The sequence below is a fragment of the Euprymna scolopes genome, chromosome 21 (genome assembly GCF_053919585.1).
Source record: "Euprymna scolopes isolate OS-2025 chromosome 21, ASM5391958v1, whole genome shotgun sequence".
Classification (NCBI taxonomy): domain Eukaryota; kingdom Metazoa; phylum Mollusca; class Cephalopoda; order Sepiida; family Sepiolidae; genus Euprymna; species Euprymna scolopes.
In genome coordinates this window covers 45,911,351-45,930,362 of record NC_136502.1, presented here as the reverse complement: position 1 = coordinate 45,930,362, position 19,012 = coordinate 45,911,351, and the positions used below count along the sequence as shown (strand labels likewise).

Below are 19,012 nucleotides of genomic sequence, written 5' to 3'. Positions count from 1 at the left end.
GGCCTTGATAAGTGGTGATTCCTTTGTAAAAAAAAAGACAAATGCGCCAAAGAAAGATGACAAACGCAGGAAAAATAAATTATCAGTTTTATTAGGCCATACAGGTAAATATATGGGATCCACTTCCAGGGTTATGAAGTCAAGAGCATAGTCAGACTAGTACTTTAATTTTCGTGGTCGAAATATAGATGTCACTGTGTTTAGAGAAAGAGATTGGTAGGTTTTGTCCCTCTCTCTAATTGATGCTGATCGGATATGGGCGTCGCACTTAGGTTGGATGACTGCTGAATAAACTGAAAAGAAGTTTTCCAGGAAAGAACAAGTTAAAATGCTCAATTTTGGTAACTTGTTCAGGACAGTGTTTTACCACCATGAGATTTTCATGTCTCTTCAAATGTTATGCCCCAAAATGATTTTTTAAATAATTATATGCCCCTTTCTTTGGGAGAGAGTGGGTCACCTCTCCATTAATCCAAGAATGTATATCTGTTTAAGAGAGGGGTAAAAAGTTAAGAAGGACAAGACAATAAAGACTATTTCAATTTAAGACAGAAGTTGACCTTTGAAACTCTGGCTCGAACCTTCCAGGTTCTAAGATTATTTTTTCATGAAAAGGAAAGATTTTTCTGGTACCAGACAACGATTTCGTTTATTTGGGAGCTTTATTTATTCCTATTTTCATATCTATATTTCTAATATATAAAGAAAAGCCAGTTAAAGCTTCAGCATTAGAACTACACAGAATTGCATTTGATAAATCGATATTTGATTCTAAATAGTCATTTCTTGTGATTTGTGGTATTATGTCATTCAGAAACAAAAATATTATTTTGAGTTAATTACTTTCAGAAAATTATTTATCCTGCTAGGAATATTTTTCAGAATGAAGATATTTTTGCTGTCAGCAGCAACTGTCAACTACAATGACGATCATCAGCAGCAAATGTTATCTATAAGTGCATGTATTATTAATACATTGAATGCAAACATTTGTTGTACATGCAAAGAAATCCATTACAATTTATATTATCCTATAAAACTACTAACAAAACCGTTTAGTTTTTATACAAGTGCACTTCAGCCCCACTATCAAAGGAATTCAAAGTGGATTTTAATTAGTTCTTCATTAATTGACATCTTAATTAATTTTTCATAAACAATTCAATGCAGTCGATCAGCACGTTTTAAATAAAACGGCATGCTAATAAATAACCTATTTTAAAAATGAAAATACTGCAAAGAGAATTCAGTAATAACTTTTATGATTATAAAAACAAACTTTTGGAAAAGCTTATGTCTAATTTTTAGAGTGGAAGAAAACATATGAAGACAGATTGGGTACTGGCTGGATCCCACTATTACCTCCTCAAACTACCCCCACCCCAAATCGACATCTATATATATAAAAGCGAAAATGTATGTATGTATGTATGTACGCTTTTCCTCAATGTCCACAAAAGGCTTCTTTCAGAGAAGCACTCGCTCGGTTCACAACTTCTTAAAACTTTTTATATCATCTATAAATTGTAATATCTCACACTTAACCACGGAGCTCGCCTGTCTATTTAATTTTATTGACTTTCAAACGTTAATTATTCCACATTTCCTGCATCGGCACGCGTTACATTCGGTTTTCGGTATAAACAAAAAGCGAAACTCGACTCTAATAACAGGCCCAGAGCCAGTGAACGTTTGTCGACTTCGTCATATCAGACGGGGGAGCGGGGTTTTGAAAACAAACAAACCGATTTATTGACCTCATTAAAAACTGTCCCGCACAAAATGCTGACTGCTGAATACCTATCGCCGTCACGTCAATCAAAAACGACCAACTGTTTTTTTTTTTTTCACACTTTACTATTTTCCAACTGCGCGTCGTCAAGGCTTTGTTTTTTTTTCACACACACCTACAACCACCCGGGCAACGCCGGGTACCCCTCGCTAGTTTCCAATATAGTGAAGGCATCTTAACTTCTCAAAAAATAAGTTAACAGAAAGTAAGCATATAGATTAAGATCTTTTAAGATCTCCAATCCAGAACATTCCATCCTTCACGGATCCTACATATATGAAAATATGGATGTTTTAAGCAATAAGTAAACACAGACAGTATTTTATTTATTGTTCATATTATTTTACTTCATATCTACCTGTGATAACTAAAATCTAATCCACATCCCTCTATTTCTGAAGATGTGAAGCAGCATGGTTTGGCCTTCATTGGAAATACCCTCTAGTTTGAGAAAACTTGGTTTTCATAACTTGTATGTCTTCATGCAAACTGTAGGCTATCTACTTGGATTTTGCAAGTTGTGCAATAGCTCCTGGCAGAGTTTCTTCTTACCAGAGCAACACTGACCTGACTGGGTGTTTTATTTGTTGAGGAGTTCCAAGGAACACTGAGCTGCGGCTACGATTTTCAAATATTTTGATCTGGCACAAATTATTATGAGGTTGATCATCCTTTTCTAATATGCCGGTGTTTTCCAGTGTTTGTTAATATGCCGGTGTTTTCCTTTTCTAATATGCCGGTCTTCAGTTTGCAAAGCCACTAATAATACACAGAAACAACTGTCTGTTGTAGCCGAATGAGCAAAACGTCAACAAAAATAAATAAGACATTACTTTGGAAAAATGTTTTCAACTTTAATATATAGACATAAAAAAAATCCCTAAATTGAAAATGATATACCCGAACTGACTTTATTTTAAAACAAGTTTGAGTAGGAAGTTTGTACAGAGAAAGTGCCATGGTTCATTTAAATAGTAATAGTGTAATAGTAGTATGGCAATCAATGATGTCTATTCTCACAATCAGTCAGAGATGCTGGTGTTTCACATTAGTCTCCTGTGCTGATAAGCTCTTCAATGACCAAAGTAATTGATTATTGATTTTCGATCTGCACTAACAGATCGAAGAGATGTCAGGTTGTGTCACTCAGTATAGATTGATCCCTCTCTTTGAGACCATTTCAACCCCTCTTAAGCGTGCCTCTTACCATGTGATTTGGTTACAGCTTCCAACTTTTACAGAAATATTGTTTTTTTTTAGCGATTCATGTATCTTTTGTACTGCACTCTTGCTGATTTGGTTTTATGATTTTGCAGGTTAATCTATGGTCTTGTACATGATAAACATGATTGACACACTCATCTCTATTAACAATGAGAAAACACCCACTCAGCTAGCCTGATGTCACATTATTTCGTATTTTTGCAGTGCATACATCCAGGTTTCAGAGGATATTTGTGGATTTCTTTCTTGCATCTACTGATTAAGTGATTTACTGTTTTGTCTCTTTATCCACAGAGTCTACATTTACTGCTTTCCTTACTTCTTATTATTTTGTTCCACCTTTTATGCATGAGTTCACATAAGGCTTTAAGTGTCTATGGTATTAAATTAGTTTTAAATGCTTAATAATAAGCATCTTACTGCTGGAAGTCCTTACGTTTGACACAGAATAATTATTATATTCATTTTAATGTCCGTTTCACATGTTGGCATGTGTTGAACAGCTTTTAAAAATAAACTTCCAAAGTAATCTTTGCTCAGATGTTAATCTATTATTTTCCATCCTTAAAACCCAATATCCTTCACATTTCAAATATAGAGTCAGATGGACCTCCTACCTCAGTCAACCTTTAATCATAATGAAGATAACTCCCACTCAGCCTATCATCAATTATAAAACATGCAACCACCATTGGAGAGTTATGCTATTGCTGTTCTGACTTGGATCTGAATCTAATATCGATTTTTTTTTCAAATTTCCTTTGACAATAACCTTCCTTTGTCCACCACTTCAATTAAACTAATAGTTTCTTATTTTAGCTAAAGTAGATGATTCAAATTTTTTCAACTTCACAGAAATTAATCTTTGTTACTCATTTTATTAGTTTTGTTACTGTTCGTTGTACAATGTGAAGGCACTGGCGTTTATATCTGAGTACAATCCTAGAGTTTTTTTTTATCTTCAAAATTATGCCTAATCCCCTTTCATCACTATCATATTCAGTATAACATCCATTTTACATGCTGGCATGCATTGGAGGGATTTTAGGAATTGACTTCCAAACAAGCCTATCTCTGTCCAGGTCTTTAACTCTCTGTGACAGACATGTGCGGAAACACTCAAGACTTGTTTGTCAATATCTTAATCTGGTCCACCTATGGCAAAAATGAGTTTGTTCAAGGGCTACAAAAAGACGATGCCAGAGTTATCCAGGGTATAACGGCCGAGGTTGCTCTGGTAGTGTGTCGGGTTATATCAATAGAATTGTTTGCCTTGCGTTGGGTCACGTTAACAGAGTTGTTCAATGTGCCAGATTGTGCCGACAAAGTTGTTTAGGATCATGCTGGGTCATTTTTTGGCATTTTTTGGGCCAGTGCCAGGTCATGTTGGCAAAATTGTTTGAGACCATGCTAAGCCATGTCAACAAAATTGTTTGTAACTGTGTCGGGTCGTGTCAATGATTTTGTTTGGGACCATATCAGATCGTGTCGACGAAAGTGTTCAGGACCATGCAAGGTCATGCCAACTGTTCAATTGTTCAGGACTATGTCAGCTCGTGTCGACAGAAGTGTTTAGTACCGTATCAGGTTGCATCAATGGTATTGTCCGTGTTGAATCATGTAAACAGATTTTTTTGGTTTATATTTGTTGTTCAGTTGACTTGACGGTTGTCACAGTCATACTGAAATGTGTTAACAATAAATAAATGTATGTTTTTTTAATTAGATTTCTTTTCCGTCATGAAATTACACTCCCCTTCTCTTAAATCTATCCCGATCATTTCTTCCTGTTTTCCTTAGCTTCTATTAAGTGACTGCTTCCTCAATTGTTCAGCATCAACTAACTCAAGAACTCTCATGAGTCCATTCTTTCAATATGACAATACCATCAAAAACTCCTGCACATATCTTTCTATACTTTTCATATTTAATCTTCCTGTGAGTTTATCAAACTGGAGTTTGTTTTTAACACCTACATATATTTCACTCCATTCAACACATGTTCTCAATCCTTGCTGTCCAGGTTTCACTGCTATACAGGTTTCACACTGTATATACATACCTGATAGACTCTTCCCTTGGTCGGCAGTAATAAAGCTTTGATAGTAGTGAATGGACTTCCATGAACTTACTCCATCTTAATTCTTGCAAGCACCTGTGCTTCAATTGTATCAAAGTAATTTCTGAAAAAGCCTAATGAGCTGAAGAATATCAAATTACTTTTATGTACTTAATAGTGATTCCTGAAATTCCCTACGTATCCAATAATTTACTTATGGTAAGCTTAATCCATGCAGAATGCTTCATTACAGGAATCCTGTGTAAGACAATTATAAGTTTCCTTCTCTTTTAGTCGAAGTTCTCAGAAATTAAAGAACCCCTTACTTGGGGCTAACACTTGAACTCTATATGAGATACATAGATATTCGAATGTACTATGAATCTTTATTTTTCAAACACTGAGTTAGTAATGAAGTTGGAAAAATAATTTTTCTCTCCCGAATTGACCAATTTTTTTTTTTTTTTACTAATGTGCATTAACACATGACTTTGGAGTTCTGTACTTTCATCAAATTTAAATTTTAATTTACAAACTACACCATGGCGTCGGAGAAATCTTTGGCATATATCAAGTTTTCTTTTACTAATATATACTACTACTGCACTGAAGCAGCACTGACCCAATGTGGGTTGAACTGGCTTCCTCCAAAGAAGGAAGTTTCATGGCAATATCAAATTCAGAATTGGTCCCCATGTATATCTCCATTAAGAGAGATGACAACATTAGGGTTTTGCAGCTCTTACAAGGAGGTGTCAATGTCCTCCTACATGCAGCATCTGCTATAATTAAATGATCACCCACCAGGTACTGATCAGGCTCAACATTGCTTAATTTTGGCAGTTCAAGAAGAACCTTTGTGCCAATGTGATTATGCTGTATATTTTATTAATATATAATCGTTTATTAAAGCCCACCCAAAGGTAAAAAATTAAAGAGATTACTTGTCAGACAATGAACAACACAAGAGGACTGTGAATGATGGGTTAATCTACATTGAGAATTTCATTACATGAATCCTGTGTCAGACAGCTTAAAGTAATGTGTGTTGACATGTGATCTTGGAGTTCTGTGCTTTCATAAAATTTTAACTCGCATATCTCACAATAGAATTTTTGTTCATCCACATGCGTTTGGATATGTCGTTTGAGGGACGAACTTTGTGAAAATTTGACACCACAAGTTTCACAATTAAATGGTTTATCCCCAGAATGTGTCCTCATATGGTTACGGAGGTAGGACTTATCGGAGAATCGCGAACCGCACTTCTCACAATGAAAGGGCTTTTCTCCAGTGTGTGTACGAAGATGGCTTTTCAGAGTGGAACTCCTCGAAAATCTGGATCCACAGATGTGACAATGGAAAAGCTTTTCACCTGTGTGCCTTTGCATGTGTAATCGGAGCGAAGAGTTTTCTGCAAATTTTAATGGACAAATCCTGCAACTGTAGGGTTTTTCGCCCGTGTGTATCTGCATGTGCCGTTTAAGGTGGTAACTTCCGGAGAATTTTGCTTCGCAAAGTTCGCATTTGAATGGCTTTACACCAGAGTGCGTCTGTGTGTGGATCTTCAAGTTAAGCCTTCGTGAAAATCTAGCACCACAGACTTCACAGGAATACGGTTTTTCTCCCATATGGTTCTGCATGTGTCGGCGGAGATTTGAGTTCTGCGAAAACTCTGCCTTGCAGATTGAGCAACGGAAGGGTTTCTCACCTGTGTGAGTACGTACATGGCTTTCCAGCTGGGAACTTTTGGAGAATTTTGCACTACACGTCTCGCAGCCAAACATTCGGTCCCCAGTATGAATTTGCAGGTGGCTGTTACGCTCTGAGCTCCGTGCAAACTTTAAACCACAAAGGTCACATGAAAATGGTTTTTCTATGGTGTGTGTGAGTATATGACATTTAAGACTCGAACTTTGCGAAAAGTGGACAGCACAAATATTACATGAAAATGGCTTCTCGCCAGTGTGAGTTCGAGTGTGTTTCTTGAGATTTGACTTTTGAGTGAATTTAGCACCGCACGTTTCACATCCGTAAGGTTTTTCTCCAGTGTGAGTTCTCATGTGGCTCTTCAGGATAGAAGTCTGGGCAAACCGCAAGCCACAACTTTGGCACTGATATGGTTTCTCGTCTGTATGTGTTCGCATGTGTCTTTTGCGATATGATAGATATGCAAACCGCAGCCCGCAGATGTCACACGGGAAGGGTTTATCGCCAGTGTGAGATCGGACATGGCTGACAAGCTGATTCCTCCGTGAAAACTTGGAGCCACACATTTCACACTGGAATGGTTTGACTGTCGTATGTGTCTTCACATGCCGATTTAGTTGGTTGCTGCTGGGAAACGTTTTCGGGCACTTGCTACACTTGAGGACTTTTAGCTCTGATGCTTTTTTCAATGGATCAAAATTTTTGCTAATCACACAAGTTTCTTTTCTGATCACTAGCTCATTAGAGGCTTCCATGTCAGGGCGAAAATATTGTTTTTCATAAACAGCTTCAAGTTATGCTTTAAGTATTTTTTTGTTTCTTATTTTATCATTAAGCAGAATAAGATAGAGCATCACTACTCTATATCAGCAGCTCATAAGACCACATCACTTTCGAGAAACAATCTACTTAAGCACCATAAGCAGGGAACTTTGTGCTATGAATCAATCACAAAAGTTTTTTGTTTCTGTTTATTTCCATTGTTTCAATCAGTTGATCAGAATTTATTTTTCGGAGATACATAAAACTTTCTTTTATCAAATACTAAAGTGTCTTATTTAAGTCTCAGATGATTTAGAGAAAGAAAAGTGCATTACAGATCAAATAGTTGATTCTAAGAATGAGTATTTTATAAATTGACATTTACTAAAGAATATCAGAGTTGCATCAATTTTTTTTTATCTTTATTGACAATGTAGTATGAATATCTTTAAGACGTTTCAACATTACTAGTCTTCATCAGCAGAAAGATATTCATTCCAACATTTACGACATTCTGACACACAACAATGTCAGTTAATGTCATATCAATACTATAAGTTGGGGGTTATATACAATTAAAATCATACTAAACATGGATGTGACTTATTCATAAAAAAGGCGCAACCAAAAAATTCCAGGAAAGAACCAGGCTACTGAACTTTCCTTTTTACCTATTCTTAACTGAAGACATCTGGCTGCAGAACTATAAAAGAACTTTACATTGCAAATGTATAAAACCAGTTAATGAATAGAGACTTATAGGTTTAAAATGCTTGCATAGCGTTTTTTTTTTGTTGTTACTGGAAATCAGGGTATACAACATATTCTAAATTTTGATGTGCCATTTTAATTATCCATACTTCTATATATTATTTATAGTATTTATATACTTCTATCTGGTATGCTGCACTTCATTTTTTTCTGTTTTCGCTCAGTGAAGGAGAAATCCTTCTACAATAAGAACAGTTTTATTTTTGTCCCAATCTAAAATATTCCTTTCCGGGGAGCTGGGTTTTCCCCACATTAAAAACCAATCTTGTGTCTAATTCTGTCCTTGAGGGAGGGATAGTAAATAGAGACTTCTGTTTGCAGAAACATTTTGGAAAAATTCTCATTTTTGTAAATCTGCAAGTAAAAAAAAAAAGAACAATGTTATTGTAGATTAACAATCTCTACCAAATCATCATTCACCCCCCCCCACACACACACAAAAATGTGATTCTACTTTTTTGAGTTATGTGCGAAACCACGAGAACCTTGGTGGAAAGGAAAAATAATTTTAGAATTAAGATTGCAGTTTCATGTACAAATTTAACAAAAAATTATCCTTCATTCACAGACCATTACAGCAGTTTACCAAAATTTATTTTTTCATGTATATAAATTTTTCGCTTTTTTGTGGGGGGAGAGAGTACATTTTTAGGCAATAACATGTGATTTTTTCAGCATTACCTCTTTTACTTAGGGTTAGTGGTAAAAAATTTGGTTAACTGCCCTGAAAAGCTGGAATGGCCCGGAAATAAGGTATCATTTTAGGAAACTTATCATCCATTTGTTTTTATTTTCTTTACATAAAGTTTTTCAGAGTGTTCACATGTAATTAAACAAAATAAAGTAGAATCTATTTTGGTGGATGGGATGATTTATTAAACAAAATATACGATAAAAATTGAAGTCTGTAAACTGCAGAAGCACTATTAGTATAATTATCAATTTATTGTCTTCTCCTTTGTCTTCTCTTCTAGTTGTTATTGTTTCTTACATTGGCGGCTGTCGAGGGAGTGAGGCAGTGTTTCACAAGTATAAAAAAATAAAAACTCCAACACATTCTGCAAATATCAGTTGCACTTTGGGTGTGTGTATGACACCATTGACCATCTGAATGCTAAAGTCGGCATTTCGATGTTCTTCTAACCTTACTGTTAGTGAACAACATGTTTCTACATTTACATGAGATCTCATACATACAGTTCTTAGTCATTATTTTTTCCTGTAGAGGACTTGACTTGCACAAGCTTTTTCTGGCAAGTCAAATCGTTCCTGAATACTGTCCTGACGTCATGTGGATTACATATTCTTTTAAGTCTTTCCAACCAGCCCTTTGTGTATGATATATAAACTGTTATGAGTTTTTGGGTGCTGTGTATTGGTGTCTGGCTCAGATTTCTTGGGCCTGATGTCATGCTCTCTGGGTAGTTTTGGTAGAGGATTTCTCTTAAGCTATTTCCTCTTGATATGCATTGCTGTTACAACATATTGCTTTTGCTTGGTGTAGTAGGCAATGGACGATTCCTTTCTTTACATTATATGGTTGGTGGGCGTTGAAGTTTAGGTACTGTCCAGTGAAAATTGGCTTTTGATATACAGATTACATAAACCCCTGACCAGTGCAGATTATCAACACATCTAGGAATGATAATTTGTTATATTCTTTTTCCATCGTGAACTGTATAGAGTGATGGATAGAGTTCACATGGTCTACTGTTTGAACATCTTCCTGGTGAGGCCAGAGTATGAACGTGTCATGCACATATCACAACTACATTGTTGGCATTAGTGGTGTTAATCTAATGCCATTTCCTCAAAGTATTCCACATATACATTGATCCCATTACTGGGGACAATGCTGATCCCATTACCAGTCCTTCTTCCTGCCTATTCATATCAAATCTCATCATAAAGTATGTAGTTTCTACAAAGAAGGTCAACATCTCCATTATATTGTCAATTGGGATGCACATGCATTCCTTCAGTGAAGCGTTACTTAGGACCTCTATCCAGTGATGACTGATGAAATGAAAACATGCTAACCTCATGAAGCAAATTTCATTCAAAATTCTGTGCAGATTCCAGAGTTTAACATGATTCACCTGAAGAATCGTAGTAAAAATAACACTCAAAGTAAGATCAGTAGTCTGAGGAATCAAAACAATACAAATAACCAATCCTCATCTCAAAAGTTCAGACACATATTAATGGCGGTGTCTCATTCACATGGCTTCCGCTGAGAAACTAAACTGAAAACTTTAGTTTTCTCTCCACTTGAAAAATTGACATTATTCTTCGTTGTCTCTCTGTTTTGTCTATGGCGTTGAACCTCTGCCTCAACTTTACATCATCCGTTTTTAATTCAACCCTGGGAACGATTGTATTTTACAGACTTGGATTATTCAGTGTGACCCTTGTCAAAATTCACACTAGCTAATTTAATTGCATTGGGTATCTAATAGGTAACACAAACATAAAAGCACTAGCACTATCCCAATCACACAGGCAAACATTTACACGATAACATATGATTGTAATGATTGTAACAATACATATATGGATGAAACTTAACTAAAAAACAATTCGATGCAGAATAAAAACTTATGTTCGTTCACTTCCATTCTACATTCACACATCCTTTACATTCTTAAAAAAATACTTTTCCTCCTACTACTCACTCTCACTACTTTCCATTTGCTGTAACTATAGATTTTGTGTTTTCTTTTTTCTTCTTACTCTGTTCTATCGACATACTATCCCACATTTTACAAACTTCCCTTGATGAACAATGGTAACAGTCTGTTGGTAAGTAATAGCAAAAATTCTCTCACTATAAGTCATAAGAAATTCAGAAATTACCTTTTTTTCCCTAAAACCAAAAAGATATTTTGAACTTTAAAATCTTACTATTATACAAAAAGTAAACAAGTTCGAACAGAATGTAATGGATTGTTTAAAAACAAAGATGTTAAATAATTTAATTATAACAACAATAAAAAAATTAAGAAAATATTGAATAAAAGTTCCCATTTTCATATTTCAAAATAGAAATCAAATTTTTATTTTGTAATAAGAAATATAATTGAAAATCATTTTATCCTCAGTCTCCAAAATCAACAATCCATTCCTGTACTGACCTAGTCCTATTGATTGCAGTGTAATGCTGGTTTTCAGCAGTTCTAGAAGGTTCACTTTCCCAGGCTTCAGTAAACAAACTACCAGCCATTGACTTAATGAGTGTAACCGTTAGATAAAATAAGTTATATGTATAGAATGTTGTTGACTCTTTGACCTTTGTAAATTTTATTTTTACTCTATATGCTGCTTATATAAAAGTAGAGTTCATAATGAAAATTGGAAATAAGTTCAACAGCAGATTTTGGTCAAGACGGCAGTCATGTGATATTTAAAAATAAAATAAATTAACGGCAATTAAATACTTAAAAAAGAAAAGGAAAAGAAAAGTATATAAAAATGTATATAAACAGAGAAAAAGAAAAATGAATGATAATAAAATTATATACCAATAAAATAGTACAGCTTAACCCTTATAAATATATATATATATATATATATATAAATATATATATTTATAAGGGTTAAGCTGTACTATTCAATAAAATAAAAAGCTATAGCAAACATCTAAATGACTACTTTAAACAAAGTTCCTGATTTCAAAAAAAAGAAAAACTAAAAGATTCATCTGCCTTACTTTTAATGCTAGGTTTATTTTTGGTGTCTTTTAAATTCAATAAAAATCCTCCTAAATTTGCTGATGAGGAGACCGTGCTTACCAAAAAAACTATATATAATTGTTCTACATAACTTCATGTATACCACAAATAAAAAGCACGGATTTCCGAAACGATCGTACAGATAATTGACTTTGTTGTTGTTCCTTCTTATGAAACTGATTTTTAATTTAATTAAAATTTGATTTTTAAATTTTTAAATTTTTTTTTAAATTTTAAAATTATAAATCACATTACTTAATATATATATATATATATATATATATATATATATATATATATATATATATATATATATATTCTTTTTCACTTATTTAAATGCCGTTAATTTTATTTTTGAATATCATGTGACTGCCCACTTGATTAAGATCTGCTGTGAACTTTTTCTTATTTTCATTAAAGACTCTACTTTAGTATATCAGCATCGCCTGAAGAGGTCTCTAGTTATTTGTAACTGGCTGACCAAAACATGCTCATGAATGTGTAGTGATATATTTATACATATATAAAAGAAAAAGTATATATATATATATATATATATATATATATATAAAATTGATGGACCCCCTTACACATTGTTTTAATGACATTCAATTTTATGACAAAATGTTTGATTCTTTTGAATTTTCTTGCCTGAACCAATTTCATTTCAGTTTATCTCTGATTTGTATTGCCTCCTCTTACCAAGGTTAAGTTAATTTTTAACCAGATATTAATTAACTCAGTCAAGGTGCTTATTTGCAACAGATATTTTAAATTCTTTCATAATTGATATATATATATATATATATATATATATATATATATATATATATATATATATTTCAGAATGTGAGAGAATATATAATTATTTCCATAGACATACGTCGAAGCTCACAAGAGCCATGACAGCCAACAAACATGAAGTCTAAGACTCAAGTTTCGCCCTCATTTTGGGCTCATCAATTAGATGCACACACGCATATATATATATATATATATATATAACTTCTTCATTTACTCACATAAAATTAATATACGAAAGTATAGATTTATGCGTAAGCTTTAAGTATTTACTTCAAAAGTGCTCAATACGTAGGTAGAGCTTGTTAGTAATTTATAAAATATATATGGCGATTAAGCTACACTGAATATTCGGCGTTTCATCCACTCTAGGATTCGTCAGGCTTATGCGCATAAGCCTGACGAATCCTAGAGTGGATGAAACGCCGAATATTCAGTGTAGCTTAATCGCCATATATATTTTATAAATTACTATATATATATATATATATATATATATATATATTGTTTTAATAAAAACCAAGACTTCAAAGAATGGGTTGATAGACTTTGCATTGAATGACCGTCTGAGAGACAAAACCAGAACTATTTAATTCCTGCAAGAGTTGTATTTCATAAAGATTTTGTGATGTTGGTGATTTTTTAAAACATTCGTTATCATCTTCTAAACTAATCTAAACTAGCAGCTACTAAGGCTTAGGGTTGGTGGTAAAACATTTTCATTAACTTCTGTAAAAAAAAAACTACAATGGTCTGGAAATGGTTAATTTATATAGGAAACTGATCCCATGCTATAAATTCTAAAATATTTTTCTTTTATGTAAAGAAAATGACATAACATCGTAGTATAGGTTGTATGAAACTCCAAATTAACCAAAACGAAATTACTCCAGTCAAGAAAATTTTAATGTACCAACAAGGGGTATTTGTTACTGCAATTAACAGAACAAAATACCGGTAGAAACTCACCCAATAAATGTCACCAATTGTGTGAAAATGTTCTACCAGTATTTTGTTTAATTTTCGATATTTGAGCGATTATCAAATGTTTTATGGACAGCCATTAATTGCACAGTGAACATCGGGTTTTTTTTTTTTTTAAAGTTAGAACACAAGTAAACTTATCTAGATTGGTAGAAAAATAGCCTATCTTGCCTTTGGTAACATTTATTTATTGCATATTTGTTTTTTGTTTGTTTAGTTTTTGTACTCCTTTTCTTCTGTTAGTTACAGTAACAAATATTTTTGGCGTTACTAAGATTTTTTATATCACACTACAATCAGTTTAAAGTAAAATCAAACATATATATTTTCAAAATTCTTGTGTTTAGAAGAGAAGACTTGTCTTTGTCCTCAATCAGGGGATGAGTCACAGTCCTCTCATGAAGGAGTCCTATTAAGATAGAAGCGACTTTTATTTTTGGTACTAATCCAAAGTTCCACTTTGGAGGAAACTGAATTTTCCCCACATTTATATTGGACTGCCTATCTTGACAATCGTAGGTTGAACGTCGAAACATTGCTAACATGACCGCCAAAAGGGTGATGCCATTTGGTAAATGCAAAATGTGACATTCTAGATACATGAAACAAAATACATTTTAATTGTTAACTCATTTTTAATTGTTGTTCAGTTTTATAAACATTGTTGCCTTCAAAAAAAAGTGGTAGATTTGCTGTTTAGTTGTACAAATACTCCCGAACCCTGTAATCCTTAAAAGGAACTCTTTACTTTCGACACCAGTATTGCTTAATGTAAACAGAAGTTTGTTTATGGATATATTGGAAATGTTTCAGAAACTTTAAATGGGTAAAATTTAATCACGCTATTATTTCAGATGTAAGGATGTGATTAAAATTTAATTTAAATTAATCATGTTGTTTAACAAATAAAAAAAAAATGAAATATTGCAAGATTAAGTTTTAAAATGATTAAATGTGTTTTATAATTTAAAATTAAAAACATTGAACAATACAAAGTAAAATTTTGGGTACTTATGTATTTTAGTACAATGCTGAAATAATAATATTATTTTGAAAGCAATTCTTAACATGTGGTGAGGAGGGTGTTTTTGAACTATTTTGTGCTTCAGCTTTACAATTAATAAAATGTAGATATTGTGAAACTTGAATTTAACCCAAAAAACTATTTACAAATAATGCAACACATCAAAGTTTGGTTTAATTTAATCTGCCAATTAAACTTTACTTGGGTAAAATTTAATCAGGTTATTATTGAATATGTAATCATGTGATTACAATTCAATTTAAACTAAACATGTTGTTTAACAAATCAAAAAAGAAATAATGCAAGATGAAGTTGGTAAATACTTAAATGTGTTATTTTATACTATATAATTAAAAACATTAAAAATAAAATTTTAAATACTTGTGTTTTTATTCCATGTTTAAATAATAATATTATTATTTTGGAAGCCATTCTTTATGTGAGGAGGGTGTTTTGTTACTATTCTGTGCTTCACCCTTACCATTTAATAATAATAAAAAAAAGAACATATCGTGAAAATTGAATTTAACCTGGAAAAACTATTTACAAATAGCGCGGTTCCAAAAATGTATAAGCACCAAGTTTTGGTTTAATTTTGCAGTAAATATTATTCTTGGGTATATATGATGGCAGATGGTATCGTGCTCTGCCATTATATGTATCCAAGAACAATATCTACTGTAAAATTTAGTGTTTATGCATTTTTGATACCACGCTATATGTAAATAGTTTTTTTCAGGTTAAATTCCAGTTTCACAAGATATCTTTTTTATTTTAATTAAATTGTAAGGCTGAAACACAGTATAGTTATAAAACTCTCTCCCCTCCCCATGTTAGGGGTGGCTTTCAAAATAATAACATTATTATTTCAGCATGGTACCAAAAATACATAAGTATCTAAAATTTTACTTTGTATTGTTCAATGTTTTATATTTTAAATTATGAAATAAAACACATTTAATCATTTTAAACTTCATCTTGCATTATTTCTTTATTTGTAACATAATGTTGGGTACTTCTATTGTTCATTGTTAAGAATTTATCCATATTTATACTTATATTCCATGTCCTTTTTAAATGAAATACGTTTTTAAACAAGGATTCCAAAAAACAAAAAAACAAACTCAGATGTTTTTCACTGTTCAAATAAAGGGAGACAAATGTCTAATTTTCTTTGAGTTTATCTTCTGGTGGCTTCGAAACGCCACAATTAATGTCTCTTTCTATTGCGTGCTGTAAACCAAAATTAGTATTTTGGGGCCACCTTAGTTGAAAATGAACACATTCACTTGTAAGTTTTTGCCGTTAAAAAAAAAAAAACACACTATCGATTTTTTTTTATTCTCATAATGAAATACATGAGTTTTTGATTAATATATTTTATTTCTTCTTTATCGAGTGAATTTTTTTTTAAATATTTAAACAAAAAAAATAAAACATTGAATGAAATAGAAAAAATTGTCATCGTCCGCTATTTACTTGACAATCTAAGCATAACATGAGCTTTCACTTAAAAAAAAAAAAATCAACGTGGTTTAAAAAAAAAAAGGTTTTATACTTTGGACTTTACAAGTAAATTTCCAAAGAACATTTCTTTTTTTTTTTGTTTTAAATTAAAATATTTTATTTATTGATCTTTTATCTTCAATTTGTGATATATAAAATTTGATGTGTAAATTAATTATTTAAATTTTAATAGACACTTCAAAATGGGGGAAGGGTTAAAAAAAAACGGTTGTCTAAAATATTATATTCGGTTTATTGGAAAGAGCATAAAATTTCACATTGACCCTGAAAATATCGTAAAAATTGAACCAATAGAAAAATTTTGATAGATTTTTAAAATTGAAAATAATTTAACTCATAAAATTCAATTGATTTCATGTGTAAAAAAAATGGCTACATGAACGCGCGCCGGCACTTTGTAAACACTGTTTTTTTAAAGATAAAAAATAATATTTCTATTATTTTTAAACAACTTTAATAGTTTATTTTGGAAGTATATTCCATAAAGAAAATAAATAACCCACTTTAAAAAGAGAAATTACGATTTTTTTATATTTTATTCACAGTTTTGTGTTAAGGATGTCAAAAATTCGCCAAAATTCTGATACACATATTACAGGGTTCGGGGGTATTTGTACAACTAAACGGCAAATCTCCCCCCCCCCCAAAAGGCATTAGTCGCAACTTTCTTTTCTTTTGTAATTTTTTTAAGGTTAAAATTTATTTTAAAATGAATTAGAATCTCTTACGAATCTCTTATTAAAATGGAGTTTTCCACCTGTTTTTGTAATATATATATATATATATATATATATATATATATATATATATATATATATATATATATAACACTCGTATTAAACAAATGAACCAATCCTTTAATAAAACTATTAAAAAAATACTTGTAACTATTTGTTTCTAAACAACATGCCCCCTCAGATATATATCAAGCGCCAAATTAATTAAAATTCTTCTAAAATAATTATTCAACTGTTAAATTACAATTATTGTGCAATTACTATTAAAAACTCCAAATTTAATTTTTAAGTTAATTTATTTCAATGTAATTTTGTAACTAATTGTGAAATACAAGAATGAGGGTTTTTTTTTGGGGGGGGGCGTCAAAAACTATTTAAACGTATTTCGTTTCATGTATCCAGATGTCACATTTTACATTCCCCAATGACGCCACATTTTTAGCAGTCGTGTTAGCATTGTTTCGACATTCAACTTACGGTGGTCAAGATTGCCCATTGGACCTCTTTTCTAACTTTGTTCAAGTTAAGAAGGCTCAAAATGCCCCCTTTGGGGAAGACTGCATTTTCTCCGCATTGAAAGCCTTTGTGAGAAAACTGAAAGCGCTCCTTTTAAGGGAACTGCATTTTATCTACATTAAAACCGACCTTATGTCTAACTTTCTCTCAATGATAAACTCAGCATGCCTCTTTGTGCGGCATTTTTTCCCCCCGCATCCAAAATGGTCTTTGTGTCTAACTTTGTCGCATGGAAAACCCCTTTTGAGGGAACGACATTTTCTTTTCACATAGGGAGAACAAGCTGATTCCTTTTAGGAAGAGTCAAGTATCCCCTATATTAAGCGGATACTATCATATTCAGCCCCGTAGGGATGCGATAATAACTTAACAACGATAAACAAAATGCACAGGGCGAATAAAAAAGGATCTTAACAAATAAATACCAGCCTTACCTATATTATTTCGCTTTTTATATTTATCTTGTCTGCTTGATAAACATTAAATAATCATCACGTTTCAAAATCCGGCTTGAAAATAGTATGTATTTTCGCAAGTTGACATGAGGAAATTAACATAAAGTAGTCTCAAAGGGCCTTAAAATTTACAAACAATGGAGACGAACATTAACAAACACGGGAACCGGTGACAATGAAAACAAGTTCCTTGCGTAATTTAAATCCAGTTTGTCTTTGGAGCTTTTGACTTGCATATTTATTGATCTGACTGATTCCTACCTAGGTGAATTTGTAGATGAAACTCCTCCACTAGACTACGACTCTCCTCATCTCCCAAGATGAAATCCCATATATTTTTTTAAGGCGATCACATGTAGACACTCTGAAAGCGGAAAGAAGAAAACACAATTGTCGCTTCTCCATGGATGCCATAAGAAATAGTAAGAAACCTTCACGATGTGAAGGAAGATAAACGTTGTCAAATTCGTTGCCATAACTGGTTAGAATTTAGATTAGAAGAATAGAATCATAGCAACTTTTTAAAAATAATTTATTTGCGGGAAAAAAAAAATATTTGAAAAATAATTTTTTGAAGTTTTATTGTTTTGAAAAATCTATTGGGAAGTCGAAATTTAATTGGAAGTGTTCTTGCTTGCCATTATGATAACAGAAGTTCATAAAAACAGGAGAAAGAGTTTAACACATTAGATACAAAATTGGGCCCGTCCTCTTTAATAGCGAAAGGTATTTCACGTGGACCGTTCACGTTGCATAAAATGTTTTATTTTTTAATGACTGCTCCCTGAAATGTGCAAAAAGGGTTTCTTTCACTTTTTTCACATGCACTTTTTTTTTTTTTTTTTTATCGAGCGTGTATTTATTTTAATTAAAAAAAAAAATTTCGATGAGTAAATTTGGTTTATACATTTATGGCATG

General features: G+C 32.4%; 1 protein-coding gene across 1 annotated transcript; it reads right to left on the bottom strand.

Moving 5' to 3' along the window:
* Positions 1 to 73: 73 nt before the first annotated feature.
* LOC145242202 (uncharacterized) lies at positions 74 to 18,561 on the bottom strand. The gene is made up of 2 exons (XM_080105197.1): positions 18,073 to 18,561; positions 74 to 8,672 (listed from the first exon to the last, which is right to left on the bottom strand). The coding sequence occupies exon 2, from the start codon at positions 7,538 to 7,540 to the stop codon at positions 6,062 to 6,064; it is 1,479 nt and encodes a 492-aa protein (XP_079961323.1). The 5' UTR covers positions 7,541 to 8,672; positions 18,073 to 18,561; the 3' UTR covers positions 74 to 6,061.
* Positions 18,562 to 19,012: the final 451 nt, after the last annotated feature.

Coding starts and splice junctions, on each gene's coding strand:
- LOC145242202 (XM_080105197.1), bottom strand. CDS start 7,540: ATGGAAGCCTCTAATGAGCTAGTGATCAGAAAAGAAACTTGTGTGATT.